The sequence below is a fragment of the Myodes glareolus genome, chromosome 14 (assembly GCF_982192425.1).
Source record: "Myodes glareolus chromosome 14, mMyoGla1.1, whole genome shotgun sequence".
NCBI classification, from domain to species: Eukaryota; Metazoa; Chordata; class Mammalia; order Rodentia; family Cricetidae; genus Myodes; species Myodes glareolus.
In genome coordinates this window covers 17,178,523-17,195,229 of record NC_142039.1, presented here as the reverse complement: position 1 = coordinate 17,195,229, position 16,707 = coordinate 17,178,523, and the positions used below count along the sequence as shown (strand labels likewise).

At 45.6% G+C, this 16,707-nt stretch overlaps 1 protein-coding gene and 1 pseudogene across 3 annotated transcripts in view; one reads left to right on the top strand and one right to left on the bottom strand.

Moving 5' to 3' along the window:
• Positions 1-16,707, top strand: part of Camk1d (calcium/calmodulin dependent protein kinase ID) — a 407,618-nt gene that overhangs the window by 345,755 nt on the left and 45,156 nt on the right. For all 3 annotated transcript variants that reach the window (XM_087896387.1, XM_087896388.1, XM_087896386.1), the window contains exon 6: positions 16,031-16,106. In XM_087896387.1, the coding sequence (XP_087752513.1) occupies positions 16,031-16,106 (76 nt within the window). The remainder of the gene's footprint in view (positions 1-16,030; positions 16,107-16,707) is intronic.
• On the bottom strand, positions 11,077-11,866 carry LOC125417546 (V-type proton ATPase subunit E 1-like; annotated as a pseudogene).

The window sequence follows — 16,707 nt, the reverse complement described above, 5'->3', positions numbered from 1 at the left end:
TTCCCGGTGGCCTTGGAGGCACTCCATGGCGTTTCAAGTCCTTGCATAATTACATTGTCATATCAAAATTGATATGTCACTGCTGTTTCATTTTCCAAGTTACTCAGAGGAAGGAAACAAAGAGCCAGCAGAGAGGATGTTGCATAAGATGAGGGAAGGGAAACGAGCAAGAGACTTAGAAGAATGGGATCCTCAACAGAAGGATGCGGCAGACAGAAGCCATGGGAACTGTCACCAGTGCGACTCATGTCCCCAAATTGTGAATAAGCTCTGACCGATCTTTAGAGGCCATAGAGACTCAAGAACGGGATAGATGGGCCAGCCAACAGTCACTGATCGTATGATAGTGAGGATAGGTGGGGCCGTGAAATGCAGGAACTGTGGGAAACGAGTTGGGTGAGATCCATACAAATTCATGTGCAGCCAGAGCAGAAATGCGAGAGTACGTGGTGTGTGAATGCAGTTTCTCCTGCATGCTGCCTACATCACTGGGCAAGCCGCAGGGGAATGAATGGAAGGCATATATCCTTGGCATCTTTGAAAAATGAGGGACTCCGAGGAGGGAATTCTCTTCCATCCACCGTGAACCATAGGTTCAGAAATAAAATGATCACTAGCTTGTGTTATGAGATTCAGTCTCCTGGTCAGGAAGGCTCTAACTCCCTAGGTCTCAAGCCATCTTCTCCAGGCTGCTTAGATGCTGTGGCTGTGGTCCGGCTTTTGCCTTCTGGCTTTTGAGCTGAGACCTAACTGCGCTGACAGAATATTCTTACTCACGTTCGCACCTAGCTCTCCTCACTCCAATTCTGATACTGGAAAGCTCTAAGACTTCCTAGACTGCTTCGAGGACACCCTGTGTGGATGGCAGTCTCCCAGCTTGCAGGTGGCTACCACCTGCCCAGTTTGTTTTAATTTGTTGCTGTGGCCAGAGCTGCTGGATTTAGGAACAGTGTATAAAGTGGCTCCTTCTTAAAAAGCAAGTAATCAAGTGCTTGTGTGACTCTGTTGCCAGCTACAGAGGCTCCGAGAGCAAAAGTAATATAGTTTCTGATTTGTTTGTATTACCGAGCACCCAGAGTGAGAAAGGGCTCAGGTCTCTATGGTCTTTGGGCAGTCATCAGCCAAAGTGGATCTTCCCTGGCTCACTCAAGTCTCCATGCCAATCTCCTATGCGTCCATCAAAACCCAGCTGAAATGCTACCCTCTTCTGGTTGCTGTCCTGCCTCCTCCTCTCCTTCAATACCCTAGTTCCTTTCTTCCCCCTTCCCAACACTGTGGCTCTAGTCACATTGAATCTGGGTCCCTGTCTATCTGTGTCTCTTCACTGCAGCAAGGGCTAAGTCTTCTTTGTACAGACGCATGCTGAATTGTATTCAAAGCAGAGGGCCCATGAATTTCTTTTCTTTTTTCATTAATTCAGTCAAGTCATATTTATTGAATTCTCCCCTGTGCACTGTGAAGAACAGTCTTTGGTGTTCACAAACAAATGTGGAAAGTATAGAGATTCTGACTCAAAACATTCAGCGTTGTGAGACACAGAAGCTGGAAAGTAATTTTAGTAATAGCAACGCAGTTATGGTGGTACACGCCTGTCATCCCAGCACTTGAGAAGTGGGGGCAGGAGGATTCCAAATTTGAGGCAGCCTAGGCTAAATGACAAGACCTTGTTTTTACAAATTTAAAAATGTTATGCTGTTTGTTGTTCGTACATTCAGGAATTAATTATTTAATGCCTGCCTTCTGTTTGAGGGTTTCTAACAGAATGAAAAATAAGTTAGGAGGGAAAAAAAAACAAAGCAGGCATAAACCCTTTCTCACGTCCTCACATTTAGAGAGAAGGAGACAGATTATAGGCAAATAACTGAGTAAATTCATTCCTGTGTTAGCTCAGTAACACTGATAAAGGGTGTGTGTGGAAGGAGTGGACGTGCAGGTAGAAACCGGAAGACAATCTCAGGTATGGCTCCTCAGGTCCATTCACCTTGTTTTTGGAGACAGTTTCTCTCGTTGGGACCTGGAGCGTGTCAGCTAGCCTGGATTGAGTGACCAGTGAGCCCAGAGATCCTCCTATTGCCTCCCCAGTTGGGCTGATAAGCTTTCGCTGTCACACCTGGCTTTCTGTGGGCAAACTAGAGGTAGAGTTCTGATCCTCGTGTGTGTGCAGCAAACATTTCCCTGGCTGAGCCAACTTCCCTGCCTCTACATATCCGTTTATAAAAGGGAGATGTGACCCATGGAGACAGTATCTCTAGCTGGTAACTATAAACATCACTCCTTCTGGTGCCAAGTTCCTAGTGCGTGCAGTTTCAATGGCTTGTTCCATCCAACCCTAGGACAGCGTGGCAGGGTATACAATGCGAGATGCATGTACGGTTATGTGTTTCAAGTATAGCATAATGAGTGTGTTTCAGTTACAACCAAGAAGAGACTGAAAGGACTGAAGGAAGGTGGAGCTCAGGCAAAGAGTTATAGTTGCCATGCAAGCCCCAGACTCCTCTTGCTGCTACTGGTAGGATCTATGAGAAAGGACCAGACTCCTTTAGCTTAGAGAACAGGCTGCTACAAATGAACTCTTTCTGGTAGGGATAATGAGAAATTATTGGCCATCTGGTGGCAGTGAGATGCACAGAGGAATGTGGTGTCTGTCGATCTGATGCAGACCTGGATGTGGAATCCATTTAAGTCAAACGTTACGTTCTCCTTGATGCCACCAACAGGAGGCAAATTCAGAAGTGAGAAGTTTACCAATTATCAAGAATGCCTGATCTGTGGAATTAATTAAATACCCAAATGGGTCCCCTGAGGTCACTGAGTATGTGACAGAAAGCATCTGACTCAGTCATGGAACTGAGAAAGAACAGGGGTGACAAATATACTCCTATTTAGTAGAGGAGAGCCTGGAGCTTTGAGTGTGTGTGTGTGTGTGTGTGTGTGTGTGTGTGTGTGTGTGTACATGCACATGTGCATGGTACGGTTATAGTAAATATATGTGAGTGTACTGTGTAGTGTGTGTATCTCTGTGTATATTTGGTGGTATGCAGGGTGTGTGAGGGGTATGTGTGTGAGTATGGTGTATGTCTGTGTGTGTGTGTGTGTGCATGTATGTGGGGATATTTGTGGGGGGTGTATGTATGTGAGTGTGGTATGTGGTATGTGGTATGTGTATGTGTGTCTGTGCATATGCATATGTGTGTGTTTCCTTGTTTAGTTTTGGTTTTTCATTGTTTGCCCAGTTCACTTTCTCTGCACATTAACATGGCTGCTCAGATTTAAGGACCACAGTCAGGTCTCCTAGTTTTAGAAACAAAAAATAAACTTTAAGAGAACTTCAAATACACAGATCAAGGGGCTATGTGTCTCTCGAGAATGGGATGCCGTGTTGCTCTCTTCCTGCTAGGGTGCTGCTGTAGAGAGAGGGAGGTGGCTGGTGGTGGGCACGCTGCCTGAGCTGCCGTGGTTCTAAAGTGGAAAGTTTCATTATTGGCTCTTGTTGAGCAATGATTTATCACTCTGCAGTATTTCATTCCCAGCACGCCACTATTTCCTGATTGATTGCTTTTGACTTGGAACTGGGAAAGATCATTGGCACCCAGGCACATCATTTTATTTATAATCAGAACTACTTGGACAGAATTTTACTTCGTTGCTGATTGTTGTGTAGCTCCCACACGAGGGACCATCATCCCACTCTCCTTCCAGAACTTCAGCATTGCTGGCCCAGCCATGGCAGGCATCATTAGTATATTCCTGCCTAAAGCAGTTTAAACACATTTAGTTGTGCTCGAGAACAGTTGGTCAGCAGTCTTAGAATGCCTGCCTGGCTACTGGCTAATCAACATTTTTTTTGTTTATTTGTTTGTATATTTGTTTGTTTTAACGACAGGGTTTCTCTGTAGCTTTGGAGCCTATCCTAGAACTCACTCTGTAGGCCAGGCTGGCCTCGAACTCACAGAGATCCACTGCCTCTGCCTCCTGGGTGCTGGAATTAAAGGTGTGCACCACCACCATCTGGCTCAATCTGTGTTTTATTAAACCAATATGAGTGACAAATCTTTACAGTGTACGAGAGCATTGTCTCACAGCACTTTTCCCACCCAGTTAGAGGAATGCCCTTAATTCAGGGATCGCTGAAGCTTTAGAACTTGAGATTTAAGCATGGGGGAGAGCTTGCAAACCAGAGATGTGGGTCGGCACAGTGTTAGTGTTGGGATAAACATCCTCAAGATAACCTGGCCTGTAGCTGGTATCAGTCATAGCAGGGGACCTGAATGTAATAGTTTATATATGTGTGTGGCATGTATTTGTGTTCATTTAGGTGTGAGTATGTGTGTGTGTGTGTGTGTGTGTGTGTGTGTAAACCAAGGCCAATGTCAGGTGTCTTCTTCATTTGCCCTTCCCTTTATTTTTGAGACATGGTCTTTCATTGAACCTGGAACTCACGGGTCCAGCTAGGTGGCTTGCTCAGTGATCTGTAGGGACCCATCCATCTCTTCCCCCCTGGCACGGGGACTGTAGACTACTCATTTTCACTTGGGTGCTAGGGCTTTGAACTCAGATCCTTATACTTGTACAGCAAACACTTTACCATCCAAACCATCCCTTCAGCTCCTGAAAATGTGTTCTTCTAGACCTCTGCCATTGGTTGGGGAAAAGGGGAGGCTAAGGGTTCTCATGTTATCATGCATAACACACGCATGCTAGACCATGTATCCTTTTTTTTAAGTCAAGGAGGTAGGCAGTACTAGGGCTAAAACCCATGTCCTCTCCATGCTAGGAAAATGTTCTGCCACTGAGCTAGCTGTCTCCAAGATGTAGTTGTTGTTTTAAGATATATATACTTCTATAGATAGATGATAGCCATATGCTAAGAAAGTCTTGCCATTGTCTCTGCCCTCACACAGACAGGGAAAAAAAAACTGTATTAATTCAATGGGCGCCTCTCATTTCTGTTCTCCTCAGCAGCCTGAGTGGTCTCCATCGCTCTTTCCTCGGAGTACCTCCCAGGTTCTCCCCAGCAGAGAGTTGCTTCTTGTTTTTCACTTGGTGTTGTGCTTTAGCAGCTGACTGGATGCACTATGTCATTGTTCTCATCCTGTCTCCACAGGTCAGCACTAAAATGAGATTTTATGTAGCTGAAAACATGCCATGCCAAGCTGATGGTAGTCAGATGGTCCAAATAAGACTTCCTTTGATTTCTTTCATGTCAGCCTGGCAGTGGCAACTCCAAGCAAACATCTCATGCCATGTGCTATAACCAGACCCCACCTTGTTAGAAAAGGCAGAGCCCCCTAATGGGAGATTTCTAGGTTGTGGGTTCTGGTTTTCACCAATCTTTGCAGGAGTGGATGTAGGTAGGGACAGAAAGGCTCATTGTTAGAATGTGGACAAAGGAAACCCAGCCTTGCACATGTGGCCACACTAATCCTCTCTTTATTGGTAGAATGTGCTGGGGATCAAAGCCAGGGCCTAGCACATGCTGGGCCAGCACTCTACTGCCAGGCTCCACGTCCTGGCCTAATTCTTTCCTCTCACCATGATTTTTTAAGACATGAGGACCTCTATTCAGTCCCCAGAGCCCACATGACGAAACCAAGCATAGTTTCTTGATAAACTTCAGAAGAGATTAAGAATAAGGTGCTTTGGTCAGTCAAGGTCTACGCAAGGCCAAATACTTGCACTGGTGTATAAGGCTCATTTTGCAGTTATCTTTTGCTGAATTGCACTAAAATTCCTTAATCTGACACTTGGTCTCCTCCAGTCCACTGAATTCCATGTTGCTTCCACATTCAAAACCTGGCTTCTTCTGGATTTTCCACTCCCTTCCCATTCCTCAGCTTCGTTCCTTCACCCATCATCCACGTACTGGCTTCAGTAGATTTGCATAGTAATCCCAATTTAAATCCAAACGGTAATTCCCAGCCAAGGTGATGCATTCATGGGGACTTTTCAAGGCTGTAAACCCAAGTCAAGGGGTTACTGGAACATCAGAGTGGGCTGATATTCTAGCCATAGACTTTTTAGTAAATTACAGCTTTAAGTCATAGGTAAGAAACAGCAAAGGAATCTACAGTAATAAAAGGAGTCCAGAGCTGTCCCAAGAACCTTGCATTCTCTGAAACAGAAGGTGATGAAAGACAAACCATGGCCAAGGATGGACTTGTGTTTCAGGTGGTTGTTTGGTCTGGTTTGGCGTTTGGAGTGTGTGTGTGTGTGTGTGTGTGTGTGTGTGTGTGTGTGTGTGTGTTTCTTTTGGAACCAGATCTTATTATGGAAACAAGGATGCCTTCAACGTCATCATTAGCCCATCTCAGCCTCTCACGTACCAGCAATACAAGCATGTCCTATAGCTCAGGCTCAGCTGTGCGCAGATTCTAACGCCTTAAAGAAAGCAGTACATGGTCAGGTCTTCACAGGACATCCCTTCATCATGTGTTAGGGTGTTTGTTTTTAATTATTTCTGCTAAAAATTCTTTCAAAACAGACCTAGGAACATTGGGCATCCCTTTCTGTTGTAATGAAATTCTCCCCCAAGGCCAAACAAGCTCTTAAAATGTATGTCTGAAATTCTAATAACACAAAAGCTGGGTCGTATTCCCTCCCCTTGATCTCCAGCATGTTTAGTTTTTCATCTCTGAACTTTCATCTTTCCTACTGGTTAGAAATTCTTACTGGGTGTGTAGCTCAGCTGGTAGAGGGCTTGCCCAGCATGGACAAAGCCCCAAGTTTGATCCCAGCATACAGCATAGACTAGACCTGTGGTGGAGCATGCCAGCCAACCTAGCACTTGGGAGGGAACGGCAGGAGGATCAGAAGTTCAAGGCCATCCTTGGCTACATACTGAGTTTGAGGCCACCCTGAGCTATTCAAGACCCTGACTCAAAGTAATTTTAAATCATCAAAAACATCTTCTTGTAGCTTTTTTTTCTTAACTCTTTTGGGGGTCGGCCACCCAGCTCCCAAATAAGAATAAGACTTATTCTTACTTATGAATGTCCAGCCTAGCTTGGCTTGTTTCCAGCCAGCTTTTCTAACTTGAATTATCCTGTTTCTTTTTAACTACGTTTTGTCTCTGGGCTTTTTACCTTTTTTATTCTATATAGCTTTCCTTCCTTCTTACTCTGCGGCTGGCTGGCCCCTGGCATCCTCCTCTCCTTCTTTTCTTGCTCCTCCCTCTTCTCTTAAGCCTGAATTTCTCCTCCTATTTACTCTCTCTGCATGCCAGCCCCACCCATTTCTCTCTCCTGCCTAGCTATTAGCCATTCCGTTCTTTATTAGACCAATCGAATTTTAGAGAAGCAAAGTAACACAGCTTCACAGAGTTAAACAAATGCAAAAGAAAAGAACGCAGCACATCTTTGCCTCATTAAACAAATATTCCACAGCATAAGCGAATGTAACACATCTCAAACTAATATTCCACAACGTCTTCTTGCCACCCTTGTCTTGCACAGTGTCATTCACTCTTTGAAAATATTTGACTTTTTCCACTCATCTGACAGAGATGCGTTTCTCCTCGTGTCTTCCTGAAGGACAGGACAGGGCTATCACTTGTGGTCCAACAGTTTAGCTTTGGACTCTCGTGCTTTCTGGAATTCCTTATCCAGAGAGGTCACATTCAGCTGACCATTTCCACTGACCACACATTCTTTTCACTAAAGAATCACTCCAGACCTAAGTGACAGGCACCCCCCAAAAAACAGAACACCAATGCATAGACAGATAATGATATCTCTAAAACATAATGGCAGAGAAGCCTGCCTATAGTCTACCCTGCCTATAGTCCAGGTACTGAAAAAGTAAAGTTGCCTTTTGTTTGTTTGAGGCAGGGTTTCATGTAATTCAAGGTAGTGTTGGATTGGTTACGTAGGGTCAAGGATGACCTTGAGCTTCCCAAGTGCTGGGATTATAGTCATAGGCACCATGGGTTTTGCTTCGAGTATATGCTCGAATTTCAGACTTTCAATCAAACTCCTCTTGAGCTAACCAAAAGCACTTCTTCCTCTGTGCCTAATGGCCACATCTATTTTCTCACACTCTTCCTTGAGAAGGCAGCTCCCGTGGCTGATGTCCAGTTACTTCTGTGGCTTCGGTCTGAGCTCAGTGCCCAGGAGAAGAGGAACACTATGTTCCTGGGAGCTGTAGCCAGAGTCACTTCCTCACCCCATAAAGCCAGGAGCCAGTAAAGGCTGACATTCTAGTCATCGCTGATTCAATGGCTACATAAAGTGGCTGACGCAATGCCCATCCCCTTGCTTCTGGACTGTTGACTTTTATTCTGGCGTCTAGGGCTGTGTCCTCCTGACTGTGTCACTGTCCTTCACCCGCTGAGGTGATCATCTGTGACGTGCTGAGAGGAAGGGTGGAACAAATCACCTCTAGCGTGAACGTGGACTTGGTGACGGGGTGATGGTGTCTTGGTTTCCCCTCCTAGCAGGAACTCCCTTTGGGTACATCCTGGAGTCCTCAGGAAGGGGGAAATTCCTGTTATTTGTAAGACTGGTTCTCATGTCCCCACCTGCACAAGAGACCTGATCTCTCAGTTTTCACTTAAATCTTTTTCCTGAAGAAAAAAAAAATACAGCAATTAAATTATTTTAAAAACAAGATGAAAGTCCTCTGAAATTCCTTTTTTTTTTTAATCTTCCCCACATCTCTTGGGCCCCACCCTTACCAGGAACGCTTTCCCTACATCAATATAAAATAACTTGGTTTATAGATGTCATTGCCCACAGAGTGGAATTTTCCGTATGTGGGATGGTTGTGTCTTACAGTAATAAATCCCTCCGTGTTAAATTCTAGTCCTTCTGCTTTCTGAAAAGCCTGTGGGGGAATGTGGACGTCCAGAGGACTCCGTCTGCGGAGAACTCTGATCGTTTGTGGGATGTTCTGATGCTTCGCTGGGCCTACATGGCCCGCATAAAGATGAGCTTCTGTTTACTGTTCTGAACTAGGAAGTTTCCATGAGGAAGACGAGGAAAGCTGAGCTCGCAGCACCCTAAGTCCCATGAGGGAGGAAGTTCTGAGCTGTCAGCTAATAAAATGGCATCTTTCTCCAGATAGATTTAAACCTAGTGATTTTGAAATGTGTTTGAGAAAGGGCTTTTAAAAGAAGAACAGTCCGGGTGACAGACAGACCCATGTATAGAGAATCAGGGCCAGTTCTCTGCCAGAAATCATTTGATGATGGAACGATTGATCTTGCTTTTACTCAATATACATATTTCCTAATGAACAGTTAATAGCATTCTAAAACCCATTGCTTTTTCCTTACTTTTCCCTCCTCTACTCCCTCCCTTCTCTCCCTCCCTTTCTTTTCTCTCTTTTCCTCTTTCTCCTTCTCCCCTCTCCCTTTCCTTTAATTTCCCTCTACCCGCTACCATTGTGTGTACCCACTAAGCATCCTTGAAGTGGTAGATCTCTTTATAACCCATTTGTGTGGAATATGAGAGCATCATCCCAAAAGAACAATGGCCTGTGTGGCGACCAGGTTGGGTCTCAGTTGAAACTAGACTGTGCTCGGCCCAGAACACACAAGGGCTCTTCTATATCCCTGTCACAGTTTGGATGTCACAGTGTGGTTCTCAAAGCGGGGAGGGTTAGGGGGATAGTATAAGGCATGGTGAACTCTGGGGCTGGTGTTGGAGGATTTTGGTGAGAGGCTTGAAGGACCCATCTGTGTAGCAGTCAGATAGAGTTCTGCCCACAGCCCCAGCCTGCTCTCTCTGTGTCTAAAAGGCTGACTTTGACCAAGTCTAGTGAATAGTCAGAGGATACAGTGTATAAGTTCTTCTCAAAACGTTCATGTGGGTGGGCCTCTCTACAGCTGTCTCCACTGGGCTATCTGTCTATCAACGCTGTGCCAGGAGAACAGTCCCCTTCCCATTCTGTCTAGTGCCACAAGCCCTAGTCCCTTACCTCCAGGTCCAGTTATATGAATTAGATTGAAGGCCTCCCTCTTTCAAGAGTGTTGGGGTTATTGGGACATCATTGCATGAATTTCCCACCACGTGTAAACTCTACTGCATGCTATTTAGAAGAGAATAGTTCGTACTGATGGGAAAATCCCCCGGTATCTCCAGGCACGTAGAACCCTGGCAGCCTGGCACACAGGGTGCTGTTTCTTCATTCCCCAGACTCTGTTCTGCACCTCATTGGCCTAGAAACTCATTCATCACCTCCAGGGTTGTCAATTGGAAGCTGTGAGTTTCTTTTATTTTTTTTTAAAGAATTACAGCAGAGTTTTGCCAAGTGGCATGAGACCGATAGGGCAATAATAAGGCATTTGGCTGGTTCTCGCCGTGAAAGCTGGCCTCGGAAAAGACCAGAATGTGCAGTCAACTCCCCAGGTGCTCTCTCTCTGCTACTATGCAGCTGAAAGATATGCAGAAAATGGGAAGAGATGGTCCCAAACCATCAGGTGGACTCAGCAGAAGAGAAGGGTAGAACTTGAGAAAATCTCTCCCCTGGCTTTGGGAGGTCCTAGGATTTGATCTCCATATCAACCTATTCAAAAGAGTGCATGCGTGTGTGTGTGTGTGTGTGTGTGTGTGTGTGTGTGTGTGTGTATGTGTGTGTGTGTCCATACTAGTTACTAGGGATGAAACAGAATTTCACACATTTTTCCCCATGTAAACATTTTGTTTTAATAAATAAAGAATATTTGTGGCTTGGTTTTAAATCACATTTGCAGATAAAGGAAGACCAGACCCAAACAGTAAGGGCGGAGCTAGTATGTCACTGAAGGAATGCAAGCCCCACGTGCACTTCACACCCAGTGCAGGGGATAGCATGCACAACTCAGTCTAGACCAGACTAGGAGCAGGGAAAGAACGGCCCTTGGTGAGGGCCGCACAGCACCATCCGACCCCTCATGTCCTGCAGAACCAGTGCTCAGCTGCAGTGTCAGGTGAACTGGGGCTGGGTCCCTGCCCACACCAAGTGGCCCTTCTGTTGACACTGGCTGAGGGCATTAGCTGCAGTAGTCACTGATTATCAGTGTTAGAGCAGAAAGAGAAAACCACACGGATATCTGCTGCCCCAGGAGTACAGCCTTGGAGGAACAGCACCAGCCTGGGCTCAGCCCAGAAGCTTTCTATTGGCATTTGCACCAAACAAGGCTCCCTGAACTTTCAGTATCATCTTCTGTGCTGTGAGGTCTGGCTGGCTTTCCAGAGTGTTGGAAACATTTGTCTTATGATCCACTACAGTTTTTAACTCCACCAGCTATCTCCTCAGGAAGTTTAGCCCCCTGGTCGATCATCAACATCTTTCTTTCTCCTCCTCCTCCTCCTCCTCCTCCTCCTCCTCCTCCTCCTCCTCCCCCTCCCCCTCCTTCTCCTCCTCCTCCCCCTCCTCCTCCTCCTTCTCCTCTTCCTCTTCCTCCTCTTCTTCTCCATGGCGTATACACAGGAATCCCTTTTTGTACTGTAGCCTTCACCAAAAGGAAGTCTTGTTTTCTGCAGCACACAATCATTCGAGGCTCCAGCAGCTGGTACAAGCCCTGGAGGACCAGGCCATCCAGTAGCACTTGGTACCTGGTTATATATTTTACCACCTTGCTAAGTCTCTACTTCGCCTCACTGAGCAGGTCAGTGATGAGGTCGTCTCTTGCTCTGAGGACTTCGAGCCTTGCTTGATTCATCAGACCTGACATTTGAATTTTCTTCAGCTGCTCAATCTACTTTTCTTTCTTCTCATACTATTCCATAATCTTCAGTTTTTGGTTTTGCACAAGACAACCTTTCTCAACGTTGAACTCTTCTTCTGCCTTTGCATCTATTTCTTCTGCTTTCTCATTGGCTTCTTGTTCAATGAAAGCCATCGTGTGCTTCATCTGCTTCTGCCCATCTGCACAGATGAGGGCCATGGTGAAGGCCAATGGACCACTCCAGTCCAAGCTTTCAGTTGCTGTGGAGCAAATTCAAGAGGAAAATCCAGTCCAAGACTCGGCTTCCTTTACTCTATAACCCTGCCTTCTGGTTCCTGCCTGGTCTCACACATTCTAAGCAAGTGTTCTGATTCCAAGCTATATCTTTGCCCCTGAGATTTTATTCCCCCAAAATGTCTGTGGGATGAAAGGAAAACATTGAAAGCCATTGGGGGTGAGATTTTCCAAATGATGTTCCCTAGTGCCCATGGTTCCAGCAGCCATGTTACAGGTGTGTACCACCCATGTCACAGTGTTTTTTTTAAATACATGGAATTACTGGGGATGCTGTTTGTAAAGCACTTTGCTTTATGTTTTTAAATTTTATTTCTTTTGTTCTTTTATTTTATGTTGTTTTTAGTTTTAGGATTTTGTGCTTTGAAAACAAAGTTTCACTCTGTAGCCCAAGCTGGCCAGAAACTCACTGTAGCCCAGGCTGGCCAGGAACTCACTGTAGCTCAGGCTGACCAGACTCACTGTAGCTCAGGCTGGCCAGGAACTCACCGGAGCTCAGGCTGGCCAGGACTCAAATCAGCCCTCATCTTCCCTCAGTCATGAGCCACTTGACCTGGCATTTTATGTCACATTCTGCCTCTTGTCTTTGCTTCCAAATGCAATTAAGAACTTCACCAAAGGGCAAATAGATTATCCCCTACAAGTTTGTTAGAAATTACTTGTGTCAGTATAGCTTAAATAAGACATCAAAAAAAGCAGCAGAAGTTTGGCATGAATGCAGACATTTCTACCCAGAGTCTTGTTATCCTGATATTTGCTTATTGATAACTTAAAACTTTGACCTCACATTCATGTTTCCAATGCAAACCAGAAACATTTTCTATCTGTATGATCGATGTTACAAACTTTATTGTCTAGGTAAAATCCCACAATGTAAAAATGATTATAGCAAATACATGGCTTCAAGAACCTGTGTGTCACAGGCCTGGAAAGATGGCTCAGGTGGTAAAGTGCCTCATGAGCATGGGGACCTGAGTTCAATCCCCAGAACCTATTTTTTTTAACTGAATATGATGGGATTGTAAGACCAGCACTGGGGAAACTGGGATCCCTGGTGGTTCCTTGGGGTTCACTGGCCTGCTCACCCATCCTACTTGCTAAGTTCCAGGCCATAGGAAGCCTTGTCTCAAAAAAAGAAAAATGTATGGTTTTTGAGGAAGGTGAGCCAAGGCTGTCCTCTAGCTTCAGAATGTGACCTCATGCACACATTAAACCTCAACATTTCAAGTCATGCAAATCAACTGCTTGCTTTGGATTCCATACAGTGCCTTTCCTAGTTGCCCAGAGCACTAGTGGCTTTTCCTACCCAAGGGGAAACATGTGGCTAGTACCAGCACACTCTTGTTTCTGAGACTGAGGGTTTGAAGATAGGTTTTGTTCTTTTAAAGATTTCTCCCTTCCACAGTCAATAGAGGGAGGAAAAGGGAACAGAGACGAAATGAGTTCATCCTTGGAGAGGTATGACTGCAGGACAGTGGTCTCTGTTCGCCTTGAACATCTTACCCCAGAGCATGGACAGTCTTTGTTTGTCTACTATGTAAGCAGCAGTCAAAATACTGACAGCTTCCTTCTCTGTGTCTTTGCCATCTGTGCCTGTCGCCATGTGGGCACCTGCTGCAATGACAGTGAGACCGTGCCGTCAGTCTGGCACTAATTCCCTGTGCCTCTGTACCGTTTGACACCTGGGTTGGCAGGTTGGTCAGACCAGGCTGGATGGCTGGCCATCTTGCTAATGAGCCCTGGGATCCTTGAAGTGATCCAGGGCCTCTGCCAGCAGCTTGTCTCTGCCCCTAACATCTGGGTCACCCTGTGTGTAGTGAGAATGGTCGTCAGGTGTCCTGGGTGCCTCCTCTGCCAGTGACACACTTTTCATCAGATGCAGTCACTGAGCGCCATCTGTGCCAGCGTATCCACTCAGACCAGAGTGCCAGTCTCCTAAATCAAAGGGACATTTACTGTGTCTAAGTGGCTCCCTTTGTCACTTCCCATAACAGAGGACTCTGAGAGGCATCCTCTTAGCAGTGAGTCGGGAAGGACCCATCTATGCACCTGGCTTCTAACTCTCCGAAGGCTGTTTCTCAAGGTGGTTTACCAGTCTGGAAACCTTTTTGCTACTGCATTGATGGCAAACATAACAAAGACAAGACAGACTTGCAAATGTATTTCTTCTGTTCTTAAAAAAAGTTTTCATAAAAGATTTAATGGAGTTTAGGACTGAAATGTAAAATGAGATTTAGGCCAATCCATAAGTTGTATTTCTCTCTCATAAGCAGATACTCAACAAAAGACTGTACAGCTTCCTATTCTTTTTAATGTATGGGTATATATATGTATTATGTGCACATTTGTGTGTGTGTGTGTGTGTGTGTGTGTGTGTAGATGCAGATGCATGTGTGTGGGTACATGCAGACGCACATTGTGTATCTCTGTCTGGAGGCCAGAGAACAGCCTTGTCTGTCATTACCCAACCACTGTCCACCCTGAGTTATTTGAAGCAGGGTCTCCCACTGGCCTAGAACTCACCAAGTAGGCTAGCCTGGCAGCCAGAATACCCCAGATATTCTTCCTCTAGCTCCGCAGCACTGGATCACAGCGTGCCTCCATACTTTTTATGTGGGTCCTAGGCATCATACTCTGGAAGACAAGCTCTTTGCCAACTGAGCTATCTTTCCAGCCTGTACCTTCTTATTCTTGCTCAGGGAGATATTTATTTTCAAGAGATTGAAAGGACAGAGTCCCGTGGCGGATTTTCAAGACTTTTCTTATGGACTGGAGAAGTTCTCACTTTAATCAAACAGCATGGTCGAACAGAAAGTTCCAGAATGAGAGTCAGACTGGCCTGCTTTTCCATGTCTGCCCAGTTTCCTGTCCTTGTGCTCCGAGCTCAGGTGCAGCTCTCATTGAGAAGATAAAAGCAGGATGCATGGGAGCTGCTGGCCCGAGTCCCAGTTGATAGCAGCACTTAGTGAGGTTAGGTCCCTTCGAGCAGCAGTGGGTGAGGAGGCCACTTTCTGGCTGGATTGCTTTGACCAGTTGGCTCAACCCCTCAATGCCCTTGTATCTTCCCCTACAATTTAGGGATAATGAATGTCATGATAATAGTGTTTCCCCAAGGATGTTGGAGTAAGTCAGCCATTTGAATCCCAGAGAACAATCCTAGGCACAGTAAGGACTTGTATCAATGGTTCTCTTTTCACTCTTTTCTGCCTTTGCCATTGTTCTGGAAGTATGTGCTCACGATGCCTCAGGCGTGGTTGTGTTGAAGGTGAAAAGATTTCCCTTGTCAGCGAGGTTGATCGTCTCAGATGTCTTGACCCGCATTGAGTGCAGCTGCACCAGATGCTGTGGGTCACAGACACCAGGTGGATACCTGTTCCTGAGCTGTGGCCACAAGGCAGGAACTCGGGTGTCAGAGCTAATACAAAATGAGCCCCAACCCCTGGAAGCAACGACTCTTGATGGACTAGTGGTTTAAGTGGCAGTCCCTGCTCTGTAGAGGAGCAGGCAGGAGTGCCGGCAGACTCTCACCCCAAAGTTGGGGAAAACAAGAGCAGCTCCGAGCCATCCCTGCTCTCTCGTCTGTACTGTGTGCTCCGTGAGGGCACAGGAAGGACCTTGTCCCCATGGTACCTCATGGAACCCCACAGGAGCCAGAGATGCTGTCTTGAGTCAGTTTGGGGGTACAGCTCATACTCCATACCCAATTCAGTATTACCTTCTCACAACAGTGTTGACTCTGGGACTTAGAACAGATTATTTACTGATCAGTTGGATGATTATTTCTATGTACACATACCTCTTTGTATTTTAGTTAGCGGAAAATGGCAAATGAGTCATTTATTATTATCTATTTGAATATCTTTGGAAGTTGGGGTCAACCTTGAACTTGGGACTTTGTGCAGGCTGAGCATATGACCTACTACTGATAGTCCAGGTTCCTTAGCCCCCTGCTCAGTTTTTAGATTCACAGGTGTCTCAAAATCTGAATAGTCAATAAGAAAAAATCAGCAAATGAGAAGTCTAAGTTAATGTCTCTGGTCTCAGGCATTTAAATCATCAGATTTGTGAATCCTCTTTATCTGCCCACAGCTCCTGAAGTTCTTGCCCAGAAACCGTACAGCAAAGCTGTTGACTGCTGGTCCATTGGGGTGATTGCTTATATCTTGTAAGTATTGCTTGCCCCTCTCCTCTTATTTGACCATCGTAAAATATGTATACCACAGATTTCTATCATTCCGGAGTATTCGGTTCATCTCAGCAGTACTGTCACTGTCTGTTTCCAGAATGTTTTCGTCATCCCAAACTGAGACTCTGCCATAACAAACAGCTGCCCCCTGTGCCCCCACTCAGCCCCTGGTAACGTCCGCCTGTCTTTGTGAACCTGACTGCTCTGGGGGCCCTGTAGAAGTGGGATCATGTGGCATTGCTCCTCTTTCAATCAGTTTATTTCATTTATGATGTCCTCAGAGTTCATCTATGTTGAAGCACACACCAGAATGTTCTTCCTTCCAGGGCTGATACCCAACAGTCTGTACCACCCCTCTGTGGACAACTGAGAGTCTCTGCCACCCTTAGGCTTTTGTGCATCATGCTGCTATGACCATGAACATACAGCTTCCAATTTTGGGGAATGTATGAGTCTATAAATGGAATTGATATTTATATCATATGATAATTCTTTGTCTAAAGTTTGAGAAGCCACTAGCAGTATATGCAGCAACAGACCACTTTAGAGATACATTCCCAGCAGCCGTGTTCAAGACCAA